Source organism: Prinia subflava, chromosome 5 (genome assembly GCF_021018805.1).
Source record: "Prinia subflava isolate CZ2003 ecotype Zambia chromosome 5, Cam_Psub_1.2, whole genome shotgun sequence".
In the NCBI taxonomy this organism is placed as follows: Eukaryota; Metazoa; Chordata; class Aves; order Passeriformes; family Cisticolidae; genus Prinia; species Prinia subflava.
The window spans coordinates 11906920-11932551 of record NC_086251.1 but is presented as its reverse complement, the minus strand read 5'-3'; the positions used below and the strand labels follow the sequence as shown (position 1 = coordinate 11932551).

Sequence of the window (25632 nt, the reverse complement as noted above, 5' to 3'; positions counted from 1 at the left end):
CTTTTCTGATGCGAAAACAAGAAGAAAAGGGGAGTGGGAATGAGGAGAGGGGCCCACAGGGAACCAGGATTAACAGTTACAAAGACATTTAAAGGCTCTTCCCCTCTTTTCAACACATTAGCCTTTGAGCATTTGCTCCTATAGACAAATGCTCTAGTATCTCAGAGGCTGAGAAGGTGAACCTCATAAAAGAGGTCATGATCCACCAATTCACCATTTTCTTAAGAATGATGCCTTGACTTTATAAGGAAAACTACCATCAAGTGATGCAAATTGATTCTGAAGCAGCATCCTTCAAGTTATTATGTTTTAGCGGGTCACACATTTAGGTCACATGAGATGGTTACGCATTTTAAGGATTTATGTCTTGAATCTACGATTTTCAGGGCAAGCAGGTTAGCAGGGAAAAAACATCCTTTTTTCTCATCTGATAACTCATTTCTTCTTCTTGGATTTTTACAAAATTATAAAAAAAAAACCCCAAAAACAGTTGTGCAACACAACTATTAATTGTAACAACTGCAAAGGCAGTCAGCACTTTGCTTTTCCTTTTAGATACCTCTGTCATACTTTCATAATGCCAGTATCATACCACATACAAACCTTTGAAACATGGTTCACCATTTTGGATGAAATGTTATTGTCTTATTTGTGCCCTCTCAGCTGAGGAGACAAAGCTGCTGAATGCTGAGCAACAAAATGCACTGACACCTCCCACACAAGATGAAGCTGTTCATCACTTACATCAGAGCAGTGCCTGTGCCAGTACTGCTCATGCCTGCTGTTCTCTGAAGTGACAGCTCCGTGGGGGAATCAACTTGCCACTACTGTGGAGCAAGGACATGCTGCCATATCCTTTTTTGCATCCATTTCAAGAAATGGTAATTCTCAGTGCCTCCCTCCACCTCTGAAATTATTGGTGTGTCCAACACACACACAAAAACTTTTTTAAAAAATCACCAAATGGAACAGGCAAGGTGTGCTTTGGAGACCATGGGATGTGATTGAGGTATGACAGAGTTTTAGGCAGTGGAAGAACAGCTAAACTGTTTGTTGTTTGAACTTATTTTCTTTTAATACCGAGGTTTCTGGTAAATCACTTTCTGAAAAGGGATTGGTAGTATTTAAACAGCTGGTCTTTGGCCATTAAATCTCTCTGAAGTCAAGCTCATACTGGAGAAGGATCATTTGTAGCCAGGCTAATGAGTGAAACTGCATTCTCGCCAAGACAAATCTCCTCTCAAGGGTGCATGTAGCATTTCCAGCATGCACAGAGGGCTCACACGCAGTCTCGATGCACTTACATTCCAAAATGGATGTTACATCCATTGGACAGACAGTAGATCTTAAGATCTACTTCAACACAGAAAAATTGTACTTCTGCTAAGAGAATCCAGTTCTCTGGGAAGGTGGATGAAATTTTGCTATATGTATTTCCTGTGATATCCATGATTATGGATTTATCACTGGCTGCTCCTTGGAAGCCACACTCAAGACTTCATGGGATTAACCAAAATGAGCCAGTACTGAATTGCCTCATCATAGATACAGAACTCACACATAACAAGTAGAAAAATGCAATATGTGAGCCTCTAAAGCATCAGAAAATTCCAAACAGAACTGTACAATAAACAGCAAAGTTGAAATAAATTGCACTATCCCTTGGAATCAGCAGTGAATTTCCTTTTACCACCAATAGCTGTTTAAAGAACAGCAAGCAGACAAGAGTAAGCATCCCACATTTTAATAATGATAGAATACCCTGGAAATTACATGTAATTTGTTCCTGGTGCCTTTCTATAGCTTTTCTTCTGCACTGTGCCCCACTCAAGACCATAGGATTTAAGACAGGAAAATCAGGGACAGAACAACCTCACCAGAAGTGTGAAACCAAATGAAATTTATCTTGCTGCTGCAATTGCAGGCCAGTTACCCAACACAAATGTTGTCAGAGCAGGAGTTGGGCTTTCCCTCTGACACTGCTCAAATATAAATAATATTTCAGACAGTACTGTGCCGGGAGAATTCTATTACAGGAAGAGGACCAGCACAAGACTGAATAAGCAAAACTGTATCAAACCTAGCCATACTCCAAGTATTTGAAAGCAATTAACTAAAACCTGCATTCCACTCAGTAACTGCATCAAAGGTGACTTGTAAGTCCCTTTGACTTGCTTTGTCAAAAGCCCTTTGACTTGCTGCTTCCTACTCCTCTGGACAGACTGAGCAAAATCCCTTTGCCAAAGTCCTTTGCTCTCTAGAGGCCACATCCACCACCTGCACTGAATCCATCTGCTGACCAGCATCTCTTTCTGTGCAGCCACTTTCTCCCCAGAACCACTAGCATGTCTAGGTAAGCAGACCCTTAATCCTGTCCCGAAGTTCCCAAGCAACACTGCAAAACAAACAGACCAAAACAAAGGAACAAAACCCAAAACACCCTCTCCCACACAGATCCCTAAACTAGCTTGTTGCCTTTCTTCACTCTATTCCCACTCCATTCTCCTCTCCCCAGCCTGTTTCTTAGCTCCTTCTGACTGGCAGTCCAAGCAGCAGCACCAGCCCCTCAGTCTTACCTTAACCATTCAGGCTGGGACAATCAGCTTTTTCTAAGGAAATGAGGCATTCATAACAACACTGCCCTGTGTGTACTTTCATGTCCTCTCAGCAGCAGTGAGCTGTCTGCCCGGCCCCCAGCAGCCTGACAAGTGATGTAGGTAGGTTTCAAAGATACTAATTTTCTGTACATTTAATGAAAGTAAGTGGGGAACAAGTGCAAGGAGAGACATCTTAACTTCTGTGTAAGTTAAAGACTGTGGTGTGAGTTCCACCTCTTGTTTGGTCACAGCAAATCTACACAAGGATATGATCTGAATAGTTCAGCTGAAGAAAGGAAGGCTCATTTAGTGATTGCACCTTGTTATGCACGAGCAAATCAAACCATAAGGTATGAGACACACAGGGTCATTCCACTCCTCACAGCAGCACCTCTTAGGGTGTCCAGAACAAACTGTGGCACCAATTCAGCAACAGAAGAGGCCTGACTTCTACAAATTGTTCCTCAAATTGTCTTCATATGCTCAGTGACTCTGTTTTAACCATGGGCAGGCTGTTTGTGCTCACCACACCAAAGAACTTCCCAGACAGGCATTCCCCAAAAGCCCCCTTCCTCTCTGAACTAGCACAAAAATGCCAGGTATGCTTCTTGTTTGTGCTATGACATTAAACTGGTCCTGCAGCTACCTAAAAAAAATCATGTTTCTTAGCTGTTTCAATTTTTAATTGTAATTCACATTGCCTTCTCCACCTGAAATATTTTTAGCTTACTCATAGCTGTTTTCTCCAGATGAAATCACAAACATCTTCCTAGTCATACTGTGCACTGTACAATTGGACTGAGACAGATTTTTTCAAAGCCTTCCTCTAGCATCCAACAAAATAGCTTGAAAATATACTTGTAAACTCATTTTGGTGAACTTTCCAAAATTTTTCAGATTTATTGCAATGTTCCAAGAAAAAAAAAAAAAGAACTCTTACAACTTTTCCCGAGATTTCCTGAGTAATTCCCTGCTTGCTTGCACAGATATTTAAAATAGTTTTTCTGCTCTACAAATCCAAGTTTTTCTAGCGTTAGCAAAGCTGGATTGGAAAATTTATTCTTAGGCCAAATGCTGCTGTTGGAAGACATACTAATTCAATGTGACAATCATTTTAAAGGCTTGCTGATTCACAATCCACCTACACTCTGCCTACCCCATGCAGCCTGAATTAGCCACCGTGGTTGTTAGGCCTCTGTTAAGATGTAACATCTGACCCCTCTCCTTAACTTTCGTGCTTTGGAAGCATTTACTATGCACTGCATTATGGTGGTGCCCTCCAGTGCCACGATAATTAAGACTTTTCTCTGTGATGGCCTATGAACTTTCCATGAATTTATAACTCTGTCACGAAGATTCTCTGGGACTCAGAGCTTAGTCAGCAAAGTGAATGTGAGCATGAAATTCTGAACAGCCTTTTCCTTGGGAGGAGGGAGAGGTGAGATGTGTACAAACTCAGGAACACAGCATTACACTGAATACTAAATGCAACCTTAAAAGTAACACTGGTGATGTCCAGACCACTGGTGCCTGATGTCATTCTCAGGATTTCCACCTTTTAGAGTATTGCAGGCTGTACCTCAGCTGTAGTGCAGTGCAGTGAGCCCTTGTTCTACTCTGTAATACATCAATTCCCAACAATAAATTCACAGAGAGAATTCCAGCAGCACTAACAGCACCCCCCACTCCTGCACGCACAGCCCTCCTCTCTGCTGGGCGTGTGAACCATAATCCCACCGAGCTCACCAGGCCTGAGCCGAGCAGTGAAGCACACGAGGTGCCTCATTCCCTCCTAACTCACCACATCTGCCCCCCGGGTGCAGCTGTCCCACACCACAGGACTGCTGTGGCTCCGAGGGCTTGAGAGCCTTTCTGGCCACCTCGTGGTCCGTGCCAGAGATGCGGATGCGGAACTGGTCCCTGCTGACCGTCTTCCGTAGGGTTCGGATGGTTTTACGGAACCTCTTCTCCGTCTTCTTCCGGGCACAGCGCACGTCACACGTGTCTGAAAAGCATCGGGGTGAAAGCTGCTCTGAGTGACTGTGCACAGAATCCCACCCAGTTTGAAACATCACCCAGCTCAGATCACTGAGAAAGCAACTTCTGGGAATGAGTCTGAAATCCTCAAGGACAAATACCCTGGGCAGCTGTTTGATCTTTGAAGCTATCCCCGTCTCTCTCTCTTTCTGAAGCAGTAAAATTAATTTTCAAAACAGGAGATACTTTTTATCATAATTTTGCATACAGACAGATGTGAAAAATACAGAAATTAAGGAGCAAATGGCAAGAAGCTTCAAACCGCACCTGGAATTATTTTCCAACCAACCTGTCACCTCCTTCCAGCTTGTTTCAAGCTCAAAGTCCGCAGTGATAAAAATCTCTCGAGTCGCTGTCAGTCTACCGAGGGCTCCATGAACTTTCTTGCCAGAGCCGCATGTAAGGTTTACATAGTGGAAGCTCTCCATTACTGAATTTTGTCTCTCTGTATGAACAAAATCAAAGGAAGCAAAAGCTTGGCCAGCTCTGTTATTGAACATTCACCAGTGCGCGGCACACGTGTCATCGTGAAGAGTTAAAGAGGAGCAAACCATCCCCTTCACACGTCAATAAGGAAACATTTTGGCCAGTCTCTCATCTGGTGCAGCCTCACACAGAACCATGACCATTGTCTTGGCTTCAATGAGGAAATAAGGTTTAGATAAAGGAAACACCCAGAATAAGCTCTCGTTCTGGAGTACATAACTTGTCACTGAGCATTCAGTGCAGTTTGTCACTGTTACTCTGCTAAGGACAAACAATCAGACACACAGACCTATCATATAGTTTAAAGACTCCTTTCTCCACTATTTTTTTTTGGGTTTTTTTTGTAAAGTACTCCTCATTTTCTGCTGACTTTGTAAATTCCCAGGCTATTCTTTCTGCTTTGGAACAGATGAAAGAGCTGACCTCACTGCGTCCATCTGTGGCTGCTGAAGTATGAAAGGAAGACAAGAGAAAAGAGGAATAACCCTGTGACCATAGAATCAGTATAAAAGGTCAGGAGATTCTTCAACAAGGCGTCAGACAGTAAGGAGCAGGTGAGAAAGGAAAGAGGAGAAATATAAAAAGAGGAAGAAAAGGAAGGAATCAAATTAACTAAAAGAATGGTTGATTTTACTGATAATTTATTAGCAGTATTACAAACAACAAAAAAGATAAGGGCTTTCCTAGAAAGGCTGTGAGGATGCCACAAGGAAATCCTGGGATCTGAAATAACTGTTGCAAGAGTCATGGCCAAGCAGGAAGAAATGAAGATCAGAAGTCAGTGAAAAACAGAAAGCCTTCAGTCGTCTATGCTTTGCTTGTGGTGTACTTCATATCTGGAAAACACTTAACCCCTGAGCTATGGCTCTAACATGCTTGCCTGCATTTTTATGTTCATACCTGGTATCATTTGCTCCAGACCTTCTTGAAACATCTCAGTCTTTTTCAAACTACATTTTCCTTCATTTAATTTAAAGGTTACGCTTATCTTGATGGCAGAAGCATCTTCAGGAAGAAACAATGAAACACATTATTTTAAAAAAAGGAGTAGAAAATTGAGATAACTCTAATGTCACACCATAATGATGACAACAAAAAATTTGCTGATATGAAGTGATCATCTCAGAAAACTTAATGAGATTCCAGAACCCTCCTGCTGTGAAGCTGGTTCAACTGGAATTAGAATGAAGTGTAGTACATTTTATTAGGGGAAAAAAAAGTGAGAGAGAGATAGGAGATCAAGACCAGATCTATTATTGGGGGAATCAAATAAGGGTGAGCTGAAATCAAAGGAGATACTCCAAATCATTTCAGAAAGTAGTTTATGTCTATGGCTGTAAATGCTTTCTAAATTTTACTGTCCAACAGCTCAACCTAAACACATTGTATGTTGATGACACTGTCCACGTTTGGATGACTAAAAGGAGACATAACTGTTTATTTCACTACTGATTTTTTTATTTTAAGTCTCAGTTTGAATTATGCTGATGAAGCAGCATAAGGGGAATTTTCTGCAGCAATCATGAACTACAATCACGAGGAAGAGGAAGAAAAAAATTATAAGAGGGGGAAAAAGTCAACAGAAATACCTTTGTTTCACAGTTATCAATGAAAATAAATCAGTCAAGCTATGTAACAATAAATATGGTGATTACCCAGCCAGCTGGAAGCGTTTGCATTTTGCTGCTTTTTCTTAAACTGAGAGGACCTGCCACAGGTGAGGGTGTAGGCATCTTGTGTTCCTAACAGACAGACAGACAGTAAGGACACAGGCACAGTGCACACACTGAGGACTCCTGTAGCATAAAATACGTTTTGAATTTCCTGATTGGCATCAACACACAGTGTTGTTCATAAAATACTCCACATTAGAGCTTGTCTCTTTCTAAGCCACTCAATGGATTCAGGAAGAGAAAGAGCCTCAGTCCCATCAGCAGCAGCCGGGTCCGCAGCCATGTCCTGTGGGATGGAGGGGCTGTATGGGCAAAATCTCAGACCCCACGCAGGGCTGGAATGCCTTTGCCCCATTCACCAGTGCCTCTTAGGGCCAATTAAGGAATGGCCCAGGGACCACAGAGAATTCTTCCTTGTCCTCCCAATCTTCAAAAAGAGACTTGTTGTGAGAAGGGAATCTGAGGGTAGAGTGGTTATAAAAGCCAAGGAAAGAGGGGCTTTCCTGGACACTGTCAGGGATATAGTGCTTTATTATTTGCAGTAAAAGAGGAAAGATCTCTGTTCATTGACTGCTCCGTGAGGCATTCTTGAAAGTTAGGAGGTTTGCCACCCTTTCACTGTACAGAAGCACGTGCTCAGTTTTGTTAGCCCTGACTTACCAGAGAATACCTGGACATCCGGAGAGCAGCTCAGAAAGCATCTATCACTCCCACCACTCTTAATGCAGTGCAGCAATACCTTGGGTGACACACTGTCAGACAAGGGATCTTTTGTCTCTAAATAGGATAAAACAAACACTCACAGAATTAAAACATCTACCTTTACACTATCAATAAATCAGCATGCAGCTGCTTTTGTAGCTGGTACCTGAGAGCATCCATGCAATTAATATGCTGTCTAGACAGAAAATTAAAGTCAAATAAAATCACTGGAAGATCATACCACAAAAGTAATTTCCTTTGTCATGAGCAAAACTTCTCATGCAGAGGAACAAAAGGAAATAGAAGAATGAGCTAGATAAAAGCACAGGAAAGAAAGCATCAAAATCCCTCAAAGTATCTCCTGTTTTGGGGTTGGTTTTCTGTTTGTTTTTATGAGTTTCAACATCACTACCATCATGCCTTGCTAAAAAGTAAAGCAGAATACTGGGAACAATGACTCATACCACTTAACTGGACAGACCATCAAATTTGACTGTAACCATATGGCCTGTCAGACATATCAGGAGTAGAAATGTGTTTATTAGACACCTTACCAACACAGTCCTTTTTATTCCAGTGTAGCTTGTAGTTAGAGTGACACAGGCATTCATAATCCCCCAGTGTATTCACACACAGCTGCTGGCAACCACCATTGTTGATGCTACATTCATTAATATCTACAGAGGAAAGGTAAAGATAATTTCTTAAAAGTTGCTCTTCCCAAAGCTATGCACTCTAACTCCACTAGGTAAATGTGGACACAAATACTGCTCAGTAGGGTTTTGAAAAGACTTCAGGAATGCTACTTGGACACTCACATTGAAATAATTTTTTCTTCATGGAAATCCTTTGATACATGTCAGAGCAGACCAAATACTGGTGGTTCATAATTAAACAATATCCAGCCTCAGCAATATGATAACAAATTAACTCTAAGAAAAGCAGATCAAGTCAAATCTGTATTGCACTGTGTCTGGTTAATTAGTATTTCTAATTGTAAACAAAGACAGAGAACATGGACAGGATTCATACTGACCAATCCTCTGAAGCGCTCTGATGGCTACAACTACTGTGAAACACACTGGCTCTGTGGGCAAACACCACCACTGTGCCCCCCTTGTCTCCTTTGGCCAATTATCCAATTTTGGAGCCTTGTCCCACCCAATAAATGCCAATAGGAAGAGAAATTACTGACAACACAACACATGCCGCCTCTGGTGCAAGGCATCAGAAGCAGCAGGTGTTGTGTTGTCAGTAATTTCTCCTCCTATTGGCATTTATTGCATGCATGCATCCCTTGTATGCTGATGCAGGATGCACCATTCAGCAGTGCTGTATCCCAGGGGTCAACACTAGGGCAAATCCTATTTATCCGCTTCATTAAACCTGGATGGTGGGACAAGAGTTCACCTGCAGCAAGGTCACAGATGAGACAAAACTGGGAGCAGTGACTGATGCACCAGATGATTGTGCCACTATTCAGAGGGACCTTGACTGCCTGGAGAAATGGGTCATTAGGAATCTCATGAATTTCAACAAAGGGAAATGCAAAGGTCTCTGTCTTTGCTGGACCAATCCACCCTGAGGAGGGCTTCACTTCTCTCCCATAGCTTTATGGCACAAACCCAGAAAGCTGCCATGAAGAATCCTGTTGAAAGTCCCATAAAGCTTGTGCATCTGAGGGTGGCTGCTTCCACACACACTTATCTCAATGCTACTAAGTTCTTGTCACTGCTGTCCCCGGACTAGATACCCTCTAAGTAGCAATTTGTTAGAAAACACTATGAAACACATTACAAAGTCAGTCTGATTTGGGGGGAAATATGCTTTTAACAGAACTGACACAGCAGGGGTAGGAATGAGCAGCAGAAGAGTAATGGAGAAAGAAGGCAACACCTTAAACTGATATTGCTGCTTAAAATACCACAAAATCAGCCCAAATCTTTGGTTTTCATTGACCTTTTCTAAGGATGCCAACCTCTTATCTCCAACACTTACTGACTTCTTCTACAGAGGTCAGAAGGTGTATTTCATCAGCTCTGACCAGCCCATGATTGCCAGTCAATGAGGGCAATACTTCTACTGCAGTATGAGGATTAACATCTTCTGCATGGGGGTATGACAAGAAAAGGCCAATTAGCAGCCAACAGCAAAATTACACTTCCTTCTCCTCACTGGTAGTCAAAAGAAATTTATTAATGCAGAGAAATTAATCAGAAGTCACATTTTACTAGGTAGAACACATGACAGTGTTCTTCCTCATCCAGATAAGTTCCCATGTTCATCAGGATAAAACATAGTGATGTTGTAGCCCTGTAATCTTATTTGCGGAATTTTTAGAGGCAGAGGGTAGAATAGACAGGCTCACAGACATTTCTTAATTGTTATCTCCAACTGTGCTCATTCTGCCTCAGAAATAAACAGGTCTTACTCAAAATTAAGTCAACTTTGGAGTTAGTAAGGTCTTGCCTAAAGCTTATATAAAAGAAGTTTGATTTAGTGTCCCAGTTATTCATGTTTCCTCACATTAATTCTGGGAATTTTTCACATGTTGAGGTGCTATGAACAACTTTCTCTTTCCTTGAACTGTTCTTGTAGGAAAGACATAAAAATTTAAGAGTATTAATCTTGGCCAGGATAAAGTGGTACTACGTCTGTAGTACCACTTTATCCTGGCCAAGTGGAATTACGTCTGCTAAATTCCAGCCTGCATCACAAGAGGATCTGACATGTACACAACAGCAACCCGCAGAACCGTAATTTTCAGAGTCATTCAAAGCATCCTGTTCTTCAAGTCCCACTCCACTGACTTTTCATTGAAGTCAATGACTCTTCTGCATGTGAAAATTGTGTTGAATTATGGACTTCAGATCCAAGCACAAAACCCATCAGTTTGTCCTAACAGTTACAGGTCCCTTTTGCATGTACTGTGTAAAAGCAAAATCGCTTGAGCAAAGACAGAAATAAGCAGGATCAGTTTCTACATTTTCTATGTCCCATTATCACAGCAAGGGAGAAAATTTGCTGCGTAGGCCACCTGCATCTGCATCAGTTTGTGTCCTGCAGGGCCTCTGAGCAGGCCTGTGGGCACCCCTGTGTCCCAGGGGCTGTGGTGTGTCTGTCACTCACCTCCGCAGTGCGTGAAGCCGTACAGGGCGTATCCCTTGTTACACGTGCACTCAAAGGTGCCGGGGTGGTTGATGCACGTGTGGTCGCACATTCGCTCAAAGGAGCACTCGTCAATGTCTGCAAGGTTTAAAGGGAGGCATCAGAACCTTTCAGGCTGCCCAGGGAGCCCTGAGGAGCTAAGAGAGTTCAACAGCTGCAGGGATGTGCAGATTTATGTGAACTGAGCAGATTGTTTCAAAGCACATAATGTAACATAATGAAATGACAGCTTTTAAAAGAATGCTTCGTTTGCCAAACAAGCTTTTCCTTGGCAAGCACAAAAACTGCTGTTACATTTTTACCATTATGTATAAATCAAATTATTTCTCTTCTATGGGAGAAGAAAACTGCTGACAAAACTCTTATTTCACTAGGATTACTTTACATAGAGATGAAGGCTACAAAAGAAAGTATTGCCTTTGCTTTTTCCTCTCTAAATGAAGCTCTCTGTGAATATACAGTGCCTGACTTAAGCCTGCTGAAAATCACAGTGTTTTCTGAGAATGAATATTCATTATACCATCAAAAGTACCTAAAGTTTCTGTGCTAGTACATTTTACATGCCAGGTAAGAATGTGGTGAAACAAAAAATGTTCACATCAACTTCACTAGCACTTTTCACCCGTCTTTCCTTGGGCTTTGGCATGCAGCATATCACTTTTGAAATGGTCTAGGGAAAGCAACAGAAATGACAGGGGCAAAAGGGAGATGCAAGTCTTTAAGATATATTCATAAACAGATTTCATTAAAATAAATCCCCAAACTATCTTGAAAATCAGATGTTTACACAGTAAGTTTTTTCCACATAACTACTTGTCCTTCTTTGCCTATTTATAAAGGATAAGAATGCACCAAAAAACCCAGGTGAAAATTATTTTCTCTTGGTCAGTTCAGTTTTCTGAAATTCACCTTTAATGTCAGCTGGTTGTGTAGGAAACCTCATAATTCACCATTTGGATGACTTGAATTGACATTGTTTCATACTATGGCTTTTCCACAACCACAGATCATTTTGATCATCACATTTTTTGTACATTTAAGCAGCTCAAATAGGATTGCTAAATCGATATGCACAAACCATTACACAGCAAAATAAATATGCTTTGTAGGTCTCACAGGAAGAATCCGTGTCATCCTCAAAAGCAAATGCTCCGGGATGTTTTAGGGAACAGAGACTCCAGCCTGGCTACAGACCTATAATTTCATAGATCACGTTATATCTTTTTCCTTTAATAATGAGCTCATGGCAACTAAATAGTCTATTAAGAAAAAATAGTTTCACTGCAATGGTGAATCACTCAGTAAAATGGAGAGAGAGACATTGCCTAATTTTCCCTGTAAATTATTTTAAGATCATTAAGATGGGGGAAGGCATTAACCTCATAGAGAGCTTTTTAATATTATGCTGTCTCTGTCCCTTCCAGATAACAGCTCACTGTGCCATTAAACTTATCTCCTACAATAGCATCAAGCCAACTGTATTAACTCAACAGCTGTTTCAGAAGAAAAAAATCCAAACTGAGGAATGGGAATTATTCTGGAGTCCATTATCACTTCATCATTGTGGTAGATGTCCAAGCCACGCTGATTTGTCCTACTTCAGTTGCACCATTGTCTCTCCAGTGCACATACCTTGACAGGACTTCTCATCTGTTAATAATTTAAATCCTTTTCTGCAGCTGCAGTCAAAACTGCCAACAGTGTTTTTACAGAAATGGTCACAGCCTCCATTATTCAACTGGCATTCATCAATATCTGTAACAACAACAAAAAAAGGCTTCAGCAAATAAACACAGAGCTTCAGCATTCAACCTACTCCCACTGCCAGATTCAGAAAGCAGTCATGTCCAGCCAGTTGGAGGAGCCCAGAAACAAAATCCAGTGAGATTACCATAAACTGTAAGGAAGATCAAATCCAACTCTTAAGAATGATCCAGCCCATTCAGCCCCAGGACAGCGTTATTTGTTCTCATTTAATGTATTACTGTCAGATACATTTGGGTAATGCATTCATAAAAGACCATTCCTGAAGTTCTGTTTGGAAAGACTTTGACTCCAAGGCTCTCTGACAGGTTTTAGTATTTTAAACATTTTCCCCATTTCCTTTTTGTAAGCTTCACAGAAATCTCAGACAGAGACTTCCTGAACTACCATGTCCTTTTCATGACAATATAAGAATGAGGCCTTTATCTAATATTAATTGACTCAGGCCTGGGGATTTCATTCTTTTTGCTTAGCAGAACAGTCTTAACATCTAATTACTGGAAAAGCAATATAATATACAACCTTACCATGCCTTTGTTCCTTGCCAGAGCTCTCATTAGAGAGCTCTGCTTGGAGCAGTGTATATTTATAGAACACATCCCCGTTTACACACTGATATTTACTTACCAACTGCTCTAATGCCCAGCTGGCTGTGGGTAATAGAGCAGGCTGTGGGACTGGATACCTGTGAGCACCCACGCACCTGCTGGCCTCTGCCACTACTGACCTCTGCTCGACCATAGAGCTCTTTTAGCTCTCCCAAACCTGACATCTGAAAAATGAGGCACAGCAGGCGGAAGCAGAGAGGAGGAGGGCAGAGAAGAAGAGATTTTCTGCACACAGTACACCTGACGTGAAGGAAAGCACAGCTTCTACCCTTGGTGCAGTCCTTCCTTTGGTCAGATTGCACACACCAGCGTTCCCCTGGACACTGGGCTGCCTCTGTTTGGAGGTTAATACCTTACAGGAGCTGGTAACACCTAATAGGTGTTGGCACACATGTCCAGAAGCACAAACCCCACCTTTGCATGTCTTGCCATCAAACTGGAGCATGAATCCAATGGGGCAGCTGCAGTGGACTCCGGTGGATGTGTCTTTACAGGTGCGGTCACAGCCGCCGTTGTTCACCGCGCACGTTTCTGGCCAACGAGACAGAGCCCAGGTTTCCTCAGGGAAATTATAATGGTACCAGGAAACATCATGGGATACAAGGCACAGTCCCAAGCACACTGCTATTCAAACATTTAGTCTAGAATGCACGAGGAACTGCTAAATACGTGTGCTGGCAAAATCCTTGCCTCAGCTATTTCCAGGTTTTTGTGGAAACCCTACAAACTAAAATACTATCTTCTGGTGTTCCATTTGTGTCTTAAACACAAATCTCCATCTCTTGATGATGAATCTGTTACTGTCAGTCAGTTTTCTTAAGCCCACACTGAATCCTAGCTGATCCTCTGACACTTCCCACCAATGAGACACCTGGTTACACTCAGCACTACTAAATAAGTTTTCTTAAATCTCTCACAACTCATCTTCCCACACTGCCTGTGCTTCCTGTCATGGTGGATAACATCCTCACTGAGCCTTCCTTCAGCCTGGTAACCCAGGTGCCACCTCAACAAAAGTTTGTTCTTTTAACTCCCCCCTATGCAAACTAAATCTCACCAAACCTTTCAGTGAACAGTCCTAAAACACAGTTCTTCACATCCAACCAAGCAGAAATAACTCACACTTTGGCATTCATCCTCTTGTCATCAGTCTAACCACCTCAATTTAACAACCTTTTCACTGGCTGGACAAACACAATTTTACATTACATGTATTGATTGAGAGAGCTGCAAAAAACATTTTTGCATGCCTGCTTTTTGAAATCTACTTTCCAGCTCTGTATCCTGGTTTTCTGCAGCATCAAGCATATGCTATTTACTGTCAAGCTTTGAGAGCTTTACTGGTTTATTCCATCCCAGTCTCTCATCCACATGCACTAGTGGCAGGCTGTGTCCAACCTCCAAGGGAAGACAGGGTGCATATTCCTTCTTCCTCAGTCATTGTTTCTGAAAACAGGGCTATTCATTTAGATGTCTGAACATAAGGGAATAATATTATTTCCTTAAGAGAAAGTGGATCACCTCAGGCAGAATTCAGCCCAGAGCTAAAGGTTACCATAAAAAACCAAAAGAATTTACAGGGAAAATTAGTGCCCCACACTAATTCTTTAATCTAAAAGGTTTCAACAAGCAGCAGAATTAGTTTAGATCAGCACTTTTACCCATAAGCAGCCGTCGCTTCACTCTCTTGTCCACATCAGCTGCTGCTGTGGTGTTCCCCTCAGAGACTTCAACAGCAGCTTCCTCCCTCTCTGTAAGGAACAGGAAAAAAGCAAGTGAGTATATGCCCTGACCAGAACCCTGGTCCAACATTCAACACACACACACACACACACAAACAGCTGCATCACACACTGAATCAGAGACAGTCAGAACTAGCCAGGCAGAAATAAATCATTTTTAAAGAGCAAGTAGCAATAAAAATCACTAAGACCCTTCAGTCAAAGCCATGAGTATATCATGCCTTTGTGGCGTCCTTACAAGTCACATTTTCTTCGTATCCTTAACAAAACAAAAGATGTGCTACAGATGTAGTAAACAGCATCAAGAAGAAAGAACTAACTGAACCATTCTGTCAGGAGCACACTGTCATCATCTATGGTGGGCTAATTACAACAACCAGTCAGTTATGCCTGAGCATTTGATTTCAATCAACAGACAACAAACTCTTCCATAGACTGGAAGAGTTTATAAATCTGAAGTGCTTTCTTTACTGGATAACTGCCTTGCCAAAATGATACATTAATGGATTTCAGAGTCCCAGTTTTTACAGACATACTCCTTGCTTACACTCTCTGGCACATGCTGTTGAAGAAACTGAACCTAAAATATCCTAGAGGGAAGGAAGTCTTCTTTGGTTAGTGATAGGTCTCATGTTTCAGGAGTACCAGTGATAATTACAGGCTGCAATAGTATTAGGTAGCTACTTAAATAGGGAAGCATAACTTGCCTGGACCAAATCAACTCAGCCATGCACTATCAAGTTCCTTAATTTTGAATTCCTTGACATTTTCTAGCCATACTGTTATGAGAGGCATTAATCATGCACACACAGCACCACCACACCACCCTTGAGTTGGCCATCCAGAGAAAACTACTTCCCTCCACTTCATACTGACCCAGGCAGGTTTTGCCATCCGTGTGTATGGTGTACTTGGGGTGACATCCACAGACAGGTCCATTGTCAGCATCGTCACACGTGTGCTGGCAGCCCCCATTCCCGTGGTTGCATGTCACTAGGAGAGAAACACATGTCACTCTCACAAGTACTTCCAGTGCTCAATTACACTGCCCTCTGAGCATCCAATACACCTTCCTAACATGCCCCTGTCCTGAAGGGCTGTGAGACTGCACACTCACAGCTCTCTCATGGAGCTGAACCTCGTGTCATTACCAATGATGGCACAACTCCCAAACTACAGACACTACAGCAATTAATAGACCTGTGTGACAGTGTCCAGAAAAGACATCAGTTCTGGTTTAATTCAAACGCACACAGTTCAGCCATGTCATCCCACATTAGCTAAAACATGCCAAGTCTCATTTCACTGCAAACAGAACACACAATTTGTTCACTTCAGGAAACCATAAGCATATGCAGAAGGTTGCCTACAAATACAGCTCCTCTGGTTCTTGGACAGCTCAAATCCTGGTCGGCATTCACAGGCAACTCCTCCTTTGGGTGTTTCTCTGCAGATGTGGGCACAGCCATGATCTTTGTTCATGCAGCTCATGCCTTCTGTAAAACAGGAAAGGAACAAGAGCATCAGCATCCTCAGCAGCTCTGTGTGCAGGCAACAAAGTCAGTTCAATACACACACAGACTAAGCCTCTAACTCTGGGAAGAATCTGCAGGGATGGGACAAGAATTTTCAGCTTATAGAGAGGAAAGGCAGCAAGTCCAGTCCTGCAAAGTCAGTGGGCCCAAGGTTTCTCCTTCTGTGATCTTTTCCATGCCCAAGTTCTTTGACTGCAGGGTCAAAGAGCAACAGCCACAGATTTGTACAGCACCTGCATTCTCATCCAAAGTTCTCACTTGATACTTTTAGGTGTTCATAAAGTCTCCTCATTTCTTTTATAAAAGTGGCAAGGTCCAAGTCTCAAGTGAAGTTCTTATTTCTCTGCTTAAAAGAGCAACCAGCAGGCAGAGAAATGTTTAGAACAGCAGTCACAAGGATCATCCCAATTTCAATTCCTGGCTTATAAAGCAGATCCCAAGAGTCATAAATATCTCAGCAGTGACCAAGTAGAGACCACACCAACATGCAGCTTGCACACATGCTGTATGTCAATTCTCTTTGTTGTTAACCATTTTGTTTTCAGTTATTTTTCTGATATCAAATACATACCACCCAAGATAACCTCACTGGGTATTATCACAGTGTTCTGTATTTCTATACACATTCCCAGCTAGATAGAATTTAGTACCAGTGTCTGCTTTAACCAAGTGATGAACCAGTGTGACACTAATGACTGATTTTCTTTTGCTACACCTCCTAAAACATTCTGTCATTTTTATCTCTGCCAGTTCATGCACAGCACTCAATTGCCGGAGTGTCTTTCCTGGCCTTTGCAAAAACATAAAGTCAATTAAACAGGGAGGAATAGTTCTTAAAATTATTGCAAAAGCTTCCTTCCCCTTGCTCCATGGTTCAGTGCAATCAGTATCTTTGCCATTGGCACAAAGGGGGTACAGTCTGTACAAACACAAAAACAGCCAGCAGCTGGCTGAGTTACCTAATGGGATTCTTAGACCAAATTAAACAAATGGGTGTCTTTTAACAGGATACCACAGATTTTTGATTGAGTCCTCCACAGTATTCAAAACCAGGAAAGAGAAGACATCTGAATGCTCTCCTTGGGTGTACAGAGAGCACCTTTACCATCAAATTCTCTGCCTTGGCACATTTGGCTTTAAAAGGACAAGTTACATCAAAATGCTCTTTCTTCTCAGTGAGAACACCATTTATGAAGACCAAGTGGAACACACTTTGGCTGCAAGTGCTCATCCCACACCACCCCAGTGAACTTCTCTGGAGCTGAGCAGATGCACAATCAGAAGGAGAAGAGAAAAGGGTGACTATGCTGCAGAAAAGGGATTGTGTGATCAATTCCACACCATATATATTTTTTAAACTTACACAGCCCCTTTTTCAGCCTTACTACTAAGTGAAACAAACCCACTGCATTGTGAGGCAGAGGTTGGCTCCTCACCATTATTCCACCTCAATTAGGTCCTTGTTCCACACAGCTATTCTCACCCCCTGGAGCACCAGCTACAGGAGCCTTTCTCTATTAAGACAGCTTTAAGCAACAAAAGAATGGACCTTGCAGAGCCCAGATTATTCTGCTCTGCTGGCTTTTTGATTCCTTTCCCACAGTGAGGACTCTCCAGAAGTCCAAGAAGACAATGAGACTTCAAATACTGCAGCACACAGACACAGCCCGAGGAGCCTACAGGAAAGCTGTCACGTTATTGTGTCAGTCAAGGAAGGAGACAACCTAAAAGGCCGCAAATTAGCCTCATTAGCCCTGGTATTTTTGTGAAAGTTCTGGTCTTAAAGCATGCGGGATAGTTCGGTCTGTTAGCTCCAGAGGAAGGGTTAGAGAGCACTAAGAGAATTAACAGCTTAGTTTCTTTTAACAAAGTTAGCCTTTTGTCTCTATTTAGCTCCCAAAGGGGGAAACTGTTCAAGCAGGTACTTTGGTAAAGTTCAATGACACCAAACAAATGGTTTATATGCTTCATTTGGGATTGCTCCATTCTGAGTGAGCAGAATTCAATCAGGTCTCCACAGAAAGCTTTCCAGACCAGGTTGCATTTTAATAACAAAGTATCCATTGTGTAACAAGGTACTCCACCGAACTCACCAAAATCTAACCCACCCAAAAGGCAGTTCCATAGAAGATTCCCACATCCACGCATCCCAGCATTTACTTTGGGACTGCTGCTTGTTTCCAAAGCTGGTAGAGAGTTCTCTCAGCCCCATTTTACAAGGCTGTATTAAAGACATGTCTGTAAAGCCGTAAATGCTGTGTGGCTGCAAACTCTTTTGTGGGCACAAAGTCTCCCAGGTCACATTGGTCCAGTGCTGTTACAATGGCAGACTGTGGTCCAGAAACAAACACCAAGAAATTTTTGGTCAAATCTCCCCACACACTTCCCAGACACACAATGTCTATTGTAGGAGACCCTGCCGTACTGACTCACAAATATTTTGGGATGGATCCCACTGGATTGTCCCACTCAGCCAAGAGAGGTGAATCCAGTGCCTGCTTGGTTGAGCGGATCCCGAGCCAGGTAAGACTGTTCTGATGACTGGACCTTCTTAAAGTTACCCAGCAAACATGAGATCTGAGCACTCTTGTCACTGGCAAAACACAGGCAAAAAAAGCCAGCATACTATTTCCCTTTCAAGTCACGCTAAATTAATCTTGTATGTATGATCTGAGTGCAAATCTTTATAATTTTTTTTGCACAGAAGGTGTTAGGACAACATTCCCCATCTGCTAAGAGCTTTAAGGCTCCATTCAGGACACGTTCAAGTAGGTATTCTGTAGGGCAGAGAGAGAAGATGCAATGGTACAAAGAGCTACTAGACATTCTGAGAGAATAGAAAAATGGTGAGGAGCATCAGCATAGCCAGCAGAACAGGACATCCCAGGAAAGCTTTAGTCTTTCATCATGCTTTCTACATCCCTGTGTTAAGGCAACTTTTCCCCAGAAGATGTCTAGTTATCCCTGTTCTCTGCAGCCAAGGCTCCAAGAGCAACAGCTGAGATGGTGCCCTGAGATGGAGTCCACAGAGCAATCCAAAGCGTGGCTTCCATCCTACAGATCCCTTCACTCCCATCAATTCAGCCCAACAAGCAGAGAGCTATGACTGTGAAATACCACACAGGAGAGCAGCAAGGCTTGCCATCCAGAGCAATAGCAGCCACAAAGATGGACTACACATTTAGTCACAAAATCTCTGTTTTCCTTCAAGTTTTTGTATTCCCTAATATGGAGCAAGCTGAACCCAGGATCAAGGTACACATGCAGCTAGTTTAATAGCCTCCCAAGGTAATTCATTCTCCCACACAGATGAAGAGCATCTCATTCCAGCAGGCTAACAAGGAAAAAATATAGGATTGTACACAACTTCCCAGGACATTTTCAGTTCCTGTGGTTTAAACTCCAGTTCACTCTGCTTCTGTGTATTTAAAGGCCAATATTGCAGACCATAGGGAAGGTCTCTCAGGCATTAATATATGAAGAATCTTAACAGAGCTGGGAGACAGGGAAGGAAATACTCCCTCATTCTACAGACAAGAAGCAAAACTGAATAGATGGTCTAGGCAGTAGGAGCCAAAATCTGCTTTGATGGATGCTGTTAGGTCTCAGATCCAATAAAGTATAAACACTGAGCAATGCATACACAAGGCAGAGAACAGAAGTCCCAGAAATGAGCAGAAAAGCAGAGAACAAAGTGAGAGGAAAGATAAAGATGTGAGATTTGGCTTACAAAAGACATGCCCACCCAAGAGAAAAAAAAAAGGTGGGGAATCCCAAGCAGCACTTTACAGTAATGACATTGGGTGTGGAGGGGGAGCTGGCAGAATAAAAACAATCACAGCATGAAAACCTGAAAAAATGGCTTTTAAAGAAAGCAAACCAAACACTTCAGTGTTTCACTAAGAAGAAAAAAAAATCAGGCAAAACAGTCTGCTGAGGTTTTTTCTTAAGACTAGTTTTGATAAAGAGTTATTTTAGTAGATAATTTTTATGAAAAAAAACCCATCTTTTTTGTCCTCTTTGTTTTCCTTTTCAAAGAAAAATACCTATGATTAGTGTATGTTTGGGATTACAAAAAAAAAAGGGGGCAATTTTGGGAAAAAAAGTTAAGAGAAACTAAATGCTTTTTAAAGAAAAGAGACAGAATTCCAAAGGTACAAATAAGGAAGCAACTATTAATGACAGGGAATGCTGCCACTGTCAATTCAAGAGAGTAGAAGGTACTCAAGTAGCAGCAAGTATGGAAAAAAGAGTTGGAAAGTTTCCTCTCTTGGCATCAAACAAGTCAAGGAGTTCAAGCAACGAATTTTTGTCCTTAGAGACCTCCTCCATGGATGCACACAAATTCACATCCCTGCTATGCCTTGTCCCACCACTGCTGCCCTTCTGCCTGTCCGTACTCCTGGCCCAGCCCCTGCAGTGACAACCTGAGCCATGGCCTGACAAACCACCTGACCCTGTAGGACCAAGCCCAGGACCAGAGGAGCTGAGAACACAAATTCTCAATCCAAACAAAAGATCAATTCAGCTCTGTCAGATGACAGCTACCTCAGCACCCTCATCTGGGGATGGCCATATATGTCTATAAATGTTGATTTCTTCACTCTGGGGATTTTTAAAGTGAGATTTGTTTATTCATGTTCAGATTCCTCTTATAGTTATGCCAACAATAAGCCACAGATTAAAGAAAGCCTTGCAGCTTTAAGTACTTCAGACGAAGATTTTCACTGTACAGTTCAATGGACAACTCCCTGATCTGAGCAACCACTTTAAAGCATTCCCTAAGGGCATCAAATAATATTGTTCCATCTGATGTCTAATTAGATATCCAAGACTCTGATCTCTCAAAGGTCACTTCACAAAGGTTTCACTCAAAACAAAGCACAGGATTTGAATACCTTTGGGGCTGACGAACAATAAATCTCCTAGCTGAAACCCAAACACTGTACCTGGAATCTAAAAGGTATCTGAAGGTAGTGCAAGTATTGCACTGTAAATAAAACCAGTGAAAATACCCAGAACTTCCATTTATTTCCATTCCTTCGATCAGGACACAGTTTAGCTGTGCAACAGAGCACCAAGAACACTGGCAGTGCAGCAAAACAGCCTTTAGCAATCACAACGCAGTTGGGATCAAAGAGGAGAAAGGGATGCAGCGTCTTCAAAGCCACTTAGAAGATCCTGACACACTGCTCATTTTAAAAGCAGTGAGGACTTCAAGACCTTTTGCAGCTTTGAAAACATCAGCCTAACAATACTTCTGAAGATGGTTTAGAGCTTTTGCCTCTGTCAGATGCCGCTGCTCGGCAGCCGAGGGTGGAGGCGGTACCTTCGGAGCGGTGGATGCAGGTGTGCTGGTTGTCACTGAGGAAGAACCCTTCCTTGCAGCGGCACTCATAGCTCCCCACAGTGTTGACACAAACGTGCTGGCAGCCACCATTGTTGAACATGCACTCATCTGTGTCTGAGAGAGAAGGAAAAGACAGAAATCAGCTTTGTGCTCGCACCAATCCTTGGTACAGACAGACATCAGCTCAGGTTAGAACCACCCAGGCAGCTGAAGACATCCCAGGCTACCCTGTGGTTGCTGTTGAGCTGTCACCCTTGGGAAAGTGCATTTCTGCTGCTGCTCTTCCCATGCCTGCAGTCTGCCCGAGCGGCCAGAGGGCTCCCAAAGAAGTGCCAGCCCAAGCAGAGTTGATGGTTATAGCTAAGGCAGAATAGTCTCAGCAGAGCCAGATCAGGACCCCACCACCCACAGGAGCATTCCCTGCCTCTCAGTGCAGCTCCACTTCTCAGTTCTGGCATATCCAGATCAGAAAGTACATGTGGCTCTGTCTGGCTCAATGGGACAACGACCCTTTGGTTCCAAACCCATCCAAGCTACAAAAGGTGTTTTCCCAGAAAGCTCCACGCCCTGAAGCAAAAGTGAAACAAGAAAAATACAAACCTCAAAACAAATTCAGCTAAAACCCTATCCTCTGCTAATTACTTTTACTCTAGCTAGAATTCACACACCACATCTCTTCTGGTGCTTGGTTTGACTTATTCTCCTCCTCCCACAATTCTAGAACATCATCACTCATCATCAGGGCTGCTGCTGTGTTGACTGACTGCAGTCAAGGACAAGAGCAGAAGTTCTGGAAGCAGTCTTAAGCTTGATTTTGCAACATTCAGAGTGTCAACAACACCAAAGAACGCAGAAGGGCTCTGCTTGCAAGATAACCAAGAGAACCAAAAAGTTAAAAAACTTTAGCTAAGCCTCTGAACAACAGGATGCCCATCCTCATCTCCAGTTCTTTGGAATTTTACCCCTTAAGCACAGGTTTTTTGTAAACACGACTACCAAATACTTTTCCTAGTCTAATTTTCAGAAATTTTAATGGTAACTAAAAAACCCTCAGTTCCTCGAAAATAGGAAAAAACCTTGCTGAGGCAAAGCACTGGTCTCATTTGCAAATTCATCTGTAACATCATGTTTGCTCCCTGTTCTGTTCATTGTTCCTGGCTAATACTACAACGTTTTTAATTTAACATTGTAGCATTTCTGGCAGAAGACAGCTGTCTTTAAAAAAAAAAGGAGAAAGAGAGGCTTTTAGTAAGAAGCATAACATAGTATTACAAGAGATTTCATGTCCACTGAAGGCAGTGAGTAATCCAATTGTATGCAAAAGAATGTGACCTGCTGGAGAAAAGGAGCGGCTGACATATCTCCATCACAAAGAAGCTGAGCATTTTAGAGTTCTACAGTGATGTGAATGTGCAAACAATCATGAATAAACAGCCACCACGAGTTTTTAGTGCTACAGATTTGAACTCCAGCAGATGTTTCTGTCTTACAGACCTTGGAAAGCTTTCAAAAAAATCATCTCTTTCCAACAAGTAATTGTCTATTTGGCTTAAACCCAGGCACACAGCCGAGATGTTCAAAAATAAGGGTGAGAGGACGACAACCCTGGCGTGAACAAAGTAAATAAACAGATTAAGAGAAGATGTGATCCAATTTGCTGCATGCCAAAATATTTATTTAACATTTACATCACTACTCAAAATTAGCACATCAGGGGTAAAAACCTCATTGTATGTCAATGACATTTTGTTTTATTTTATTTTATAGGTCTGCCATGCAATACTGAGCAGCTTCCCAGTGACACAGCAGGTGGTAGGCTTTGGTCTAAGTTATGTCACTGGTCACAAACAACTCAGCTGAAGTAAACCCTGGGTACAAAGAGAATACACACATGCCTTTTTTTGGTGCCATTGTCAGAGGCAATGTGCTCCTTCACATCCAGTCCTTCATGGTAACCTCAACTGAACTCCATTCTGTGTTTACACAAATGCAAAAATAAGATGGATATTCTGATATTTAAAGTATCTGCAGATATTTTGTTTCCCTCCCTACTTTATTTAAATATTTGGAACCTGGCGAGTTCACTCTCTCCTCCACTTACGCTGTAGAAAGCTGGGGACACATCGGGTTCCCAGCAGGTAAAACCTAACACGACTCCACTGAATACTCCAGAGTTTTCTGGTTTGTCCCAGTAGAAGACACAGCCTGGGGATGGTCTGACCCTGCACACCAGTGGGAAATACCCAGCCAAACTACCTTCAGTTATGCAGTGAGAGCAAGGTTCCCTCTGACTGCCGTGGGTATGGAGGTGTGTCTGGGCACGTCTGCATGTAGTGCAGCACTAGAGAAAAATGGAGCCAGCTCTGAAAAAGCAAATGGCACAGGCAGCACAGGGATGAGCCACACAGGGTGCCAGCTGGGGTCCAGGAAGCAGGACAGCTCCATCAGCTTGAGGCTTACTCCCTCTGCTCTTCAATGTCCTCCATCATACACAGCTACTGCACACTCCAAAACATCCCCTCCTTTTAGGAACACTCAGAGTGAGAAGCCCCCACATTACAGATATATTTGAGAGAGAAGATCCCTAAGCCTGGAAACACACCTGACAACTAATCCTAAACTAATTGTCGAACAGAGAGGATGATGATAGCACATGTTCCTTTATATAAACTCATTTTGCATAATAATAGATGACATTTGGCACACTTAAACCCAAAGCACTCCACAGAAATACAGCACAGTTATCCTCATTTGCAGAGGGGGGAAAGAGTCACACTGGAAAATCCTCAGTACCTGAAAATCCTTAGCCTTACAAGCAATGTTTTCTCTCTGAACTGACTGAGTTCAAGAGACTGCCATGTGTTCCCCACGGATGCAGCTACAGGGTTGTGTTCCCATCCCCACTCCCACTGGTCATGAACACGCTCCTCACCCAGGCAGTTGTGGCCATCATGAGCCAGCATAAAGCCATCGTAGCAAGTGCAGCGGTAATTTCCTGGAATGTTGAAACACTCGTGGACACAGCCCCCATTGAAGTCATTGTCACATTCATCAATGTCTAAGGAATAAAGCAAAAGTCAGTATGATGGCTGCTTGCCTGAGTGTTATAGACAGGGATGTGACCACCTAAATGTGAGCAGCAACTGCTATCTAAAATCATCGTCTTGCAAATACACTGTATTTAATGCATTTCTTGCTGAATGTTTCTGATGACTGTGAAAACACCCTGAAACCCCTTGCAGATTTACCTTATACTTTTTAAGGCTGCTAGTTAAACAACAAACTCATTATCAGGCTGAGTAAAATGAACAGGTGAAACACATACAGGATTTGCCTTTGGTTTTGTAAACAAGAAGTAAATCGTGTGACAAAACAATCACTATTTTGATTTAAAATTCACCCTCTGTTATTTTTAGTGCCTCTATTTTCTTAGAAATGCTCCATGCTGACAGACAGAATGCAGTGCTCTGGTCCCTTTACCTTCACACTTCTTCCCTTCGCCAGTGTAACCCACTTTGCACATGCACTTGTAGAGCTTGGGGGTGTTCTGACAAATCGCATCTGGGTGGCAGTCATCCAGCCCCAAGGCACACTCGTCCACATCTGTGAAAAGACAGCAGGCTCAGGAGGGATGTCAGCAGGAGAACAGGACATGTCTCCTGAACACCAACATGTCCTTGAGGAGGTGACAAGGCTGAGCACCTCTCTGTGGTGCCCACAAGAATATTGTGTGTTTTTGTGTGTCAGGACAGAAGCACACAGAGAGAGGATTGGCACTTCATGTCATATTCTACCTGCATATAGATATATTTGTATGCAATTCAGATAAGCCCATGGTAAGCTTTTGTGCACATTTATAAATGCATCCAAAACAATCTTCTAAGGGTTAGATGCTCCATAAAATTCAGCTGACAGTTTCATAGAGACTCATCAGAGATTGTTAATCTTTCTGGTTACCAAAAAAAGTCAT

At 42.4% G+C, this 25632-nt stretch overlaps 1 protein-coding gene across 2 annotated transcripts in view; it reads right to left on the bottom strand.

Annotated features, from left to right (window-relative positions):
* The window catches only part of SCUBE2 (signal peptide, CUB domain and EGF like domain containing 2), a 40773-nt gene that overhangs the window by 12994 nt on the left and 2147 nt on the right, over positions 1–25632 (bottom strand). Inside the window, exons 2-16 of one of the 2 annotated variants that reach the window (XM_063398026.1) lie at positions 25143–25265; positions 24595–24720; positions 21642–21776; positions 16148–16273; positions 15654–15770; positions 14697–14786; positions 13450–13566; positions 12296–12418; positions 10625–10741; positions 8050–8172; positions 7454–7570; positions 6776–6862; positions 6021–6125; positions 4924–5079; positions 4399–4602 (exon numbers count right to left, since the gene is read on the bottom strand). In XM_063398026.1, the coding sequence (XP_063254096.1) occupies positions 4399–4602; positions 4924–5079; positions 6021–6125; positions 6776–6862; positions 7454–7570; positions 8050–8172; positions 10625–10741; positions 12296–12418; positions 13450–13566; positions 14697–14786; positions 15654–15770; positions 16148–16273; positions 21642–21776; positions 24595–24720; positions 25143–25265 (1866 nt within the window). The remainder of the gene's footprint in view (positions 1–4398; positions 4603–4923; positions 5080–6020; positions 6126–6775; positions 6863–7453; positions 7571–8049; positions 8173–10624; positions 10742–12295; positions 12419–13449; positions 13567–14696; positions 14787–15653; positions 15771–16147; positions 16274–21641; positions 21777–24594; positions 24721–25142; positions 25266–25632) is intronic. The other variant, XM_063398028.1, reaches the window with a different exon arrangement.